The following is a 2,733-nucleotide window of genomic DNA, read 5'->3' as shown; positions in this document are numbered from 1 at the left end:
ATACTCATTGGACAAAGAGAATATGGCCTCCATAAGGCATAAACAGAGGAGGAACATACTTGCATAAGGCCTCTTTTTGTTGTTAGCTGTATTTAGAGTGGAGAAGTTTACTCTCTGTTTTGCAAGCTACAGTAAGCAGATGGGCTTATGTAATTCTGCAGAGGTTTGCTTATTGCTTTAACCTCTGCCTTTTGTACATCTTTTGTTGATGAAATAAAAGGCCACGCCTCCTTAAGGCGTAAATTATATATATACAATTGCACAAAAGAATTGACTCACATCATGCGTACATCAGAACGCCAACCTCACAGTAGATAAGTATTGTACTTGGCCACTATATGGTGGCAATACTCTCAGAGATGAGAAAAGTTGAGGCAGTTAAGGCTTTTTTTACCATAAAGAGCCAACTGCTTCGATCAAGGATTGAGACATTGATATATCTGATCACAGACCTTCAAATCCATGTCTACAAAAATCTATTGGTATCTTGAGATTGCTCAGTTATTTTTTTTTTAAACCTAAATTAACACTACCAGTGACATAATTGTTAGAAAGAATGTAGTTACATTAACTGATCACTGACAAATGGCATAGCACGTGTAAGAGGAAAGAATATCACCATAGTTGAAGGGTGCTTCTGATAACGTAATGGAATTATGAGAGTCCGAATAAAGAATCTTATGATTCAACTTCAGCATAATTATCCAGTCCTTAATAGACTGCTTAACTATGGGCCACGTAGTGCGGCTAGATATTTTGGAAAGTGCAAGAATTTAAAGCTAGATGTAAAAAAAAACAAAATCTATACTGACAAACAGATTAATAAACTTTAGAAATGAATAAGTGCATTCAATTTGAAATAATGATAAATTAACTGCATTGCCAATCTAATAAAAAAGAAACTTCCTTCCAATCCGTAAGGGTGCTTATTGCTAGCTCCCCATTTCTGAGTTGCAGTGGCTGATTTTTCCCATCAAAAACTTTTATTTCCATTAATTGATGACTATGCCAAGGCTTGCTTCTTTGAGAAAAAGACTGACTTGAATTCTTCATATACATTAAACGACAGATGAAGCATGTAATCATTTTAATACTTGAGTGTAGGTTGAGTCTCCTAGGATGACAACTCCATAGCAAAGCATCCACAAACGTTGGGCACTGCGCATTCTGCCATAGAATATTGACATTTAAAATGTCTACCTGTGGGGTAGCAACTCTGTGGTGCAGTTGCAAATCTTTCATGTTGATCTCATTGCATTTCGGAAAATAGAGGGACACTTGAGACCATGAGGTCGAATTTGATAGAAACTTCCTCAACTTACAAAACCATGCATCATTTAAATAGTCGTAGCAGTGAAGAACAATTTTTGAGTGCTTCAGTTTTCTTGACTCTATCACAATTTTATGTTCGGGAATTTGATCTCTCACATACTCAAATGATACCAAATTTGGAGAATCGATCTCCAAATTGTCCCCACAATACTGAATCTTCAAGACCTTTAGGGATTGAAATCTAGAAATAAGGTGCTGCAGAAATCCATCAGATGTCAACACATATGATACATCTAAAAAAATCAGATTCTGACATTCAACAACATCCAATTCATCCGATAAATAACCAGAATAAGACAGGTGTTCAAGAGTTGGTGCTCGGATTTTAACAGGAAGGTTTCTTTGTGTCGAAATGAAAACTGACTTGATTTTTTGAAGATTCAACAACTCAATCTTTTCCAACCCATCACAATCCTTGAGGATGAAATTGACAATCAAAGGACAGCTACTTAGCAAAGTCTGAAGCATGTGTTCATCTAAACTTACACAAGATAGAGAAAGCTTTCTCAAAGAATCGCAATTCGCGATACCGCTAGTTAACGAAACAGGCATATTAAGAGTACAACCCTCTAGAACCAATTCTCTTAAAGATTTAGCTGCCAAGATTGTGAAAATAGGCAACGAAATGCTAGCAACTTTAAAGACAAGATATTTTACACCATTCTGAAGTGCAATGTCAATCCATTTATCAATTGAAGGGAAACCTTGAGAGGAGCCTGCAGAGTCTGATAATTCAAATTTTTCTATAGGGATCTTCCCGTCCCTATATCTCTCCATGAAACTATCCACTACTTTGAGATAAGGAAGTGTGAATTCCAAGTTGGGATGAATCAACCAGGCTTGCAGCCATGTTTTCGAGAGAATGCTCATCTGGGCTGCTTCTTTAAAAGGAAGATAAGAGAGTATTTTGTAAATGAGGCAGTCAGGCAATACGTCCAATGTTATGGTCGTACAATTCTTCTTCTTTCTCCCATTAGCTTTCCTCATGGTCGTGGCTTGGAGGCTGCGATGATACAGATTCTGCAAATATATAGGTTACGTAAAATAAAACCCTATATATTGTAGGAATCCTAATTTTAAAAGGGTGTACATAATTTAATCGCCTTCTGTTAGCTTTTCAATAGGCAAATAAAATTCTAAATACACTCAATTCTTCTCTCGTCCTCGGACCATGATTGTACGCGAGAACTTTAAAACGATCATACTTGTTTTGTACTCCCTTCGTTCACTTTTACTTGTCTACTTTAGACTTTTCACGCTATTTAAGAAATAATAAATGAAGTGTATAATTTACTAATGTACTCATATTAATTAGTGCATATTTTTATTGGATTTGAAAAATGATTTGAAGTGGGTAATTTATACTATGGATAAAACTGGAAAAAAAATTGTCTTATCTTG

The 2,733-nt window shown here is 35.8% G+C and overlaps 1 protein-coding gene across 1 annotated transcript; it reads right to left on the bottom strand.

Annotated features, from left to right (window-relative positions):
* Nucleotides 1–798: 798 nt before the first annotated feature.
* LOC132610625 (putative F-box/LRR-repeat protein At5g02700) lies at nt 799–2,461 on the bottom strand. Its single transcript, XM_060324942.1, has one exon. The coding sequence runs from the start codon at nt 2,317–2,319 to the stop codon at nt 871–873; it is 1,449 nt and encodes a 482-aa protein (XP_060180925.1). The 5' UTR covers nt 2,320–2,461; the 3' UTR covers nt 799–870.
* Nucleotides 2,462–2,733: the final 272 nt, after the last annotated feature.

Source organism: Lycium barbarum, chromosome 9, assembly GCF_019175385.1.
Source record: "Lycium barbarum isolate Lr01 chromosome 9, ASM1917538v2, whole genome shotgun sequence".
NCBI lineage: Eukaryota > Viridiplantae > Streptophyta > Magnoliopsida > Solanales > Solanaceae > Lycium > Lycium barbarum.
Note: the sequence above shows the minus strand (reverse complement) of the source record. Positions and strands in the feature narration are given on the sequence as shown.

Bases quoted from the DNA above. Each gene is read 5' to 3' on its own strand.
- LOC132610625 (XM_060324942.1), bottom strand. From the start codon at position 2,319: ATGAGGAAAGCTAATGGGAGAAAGAAGAAGAATTGTACGACCATAACA.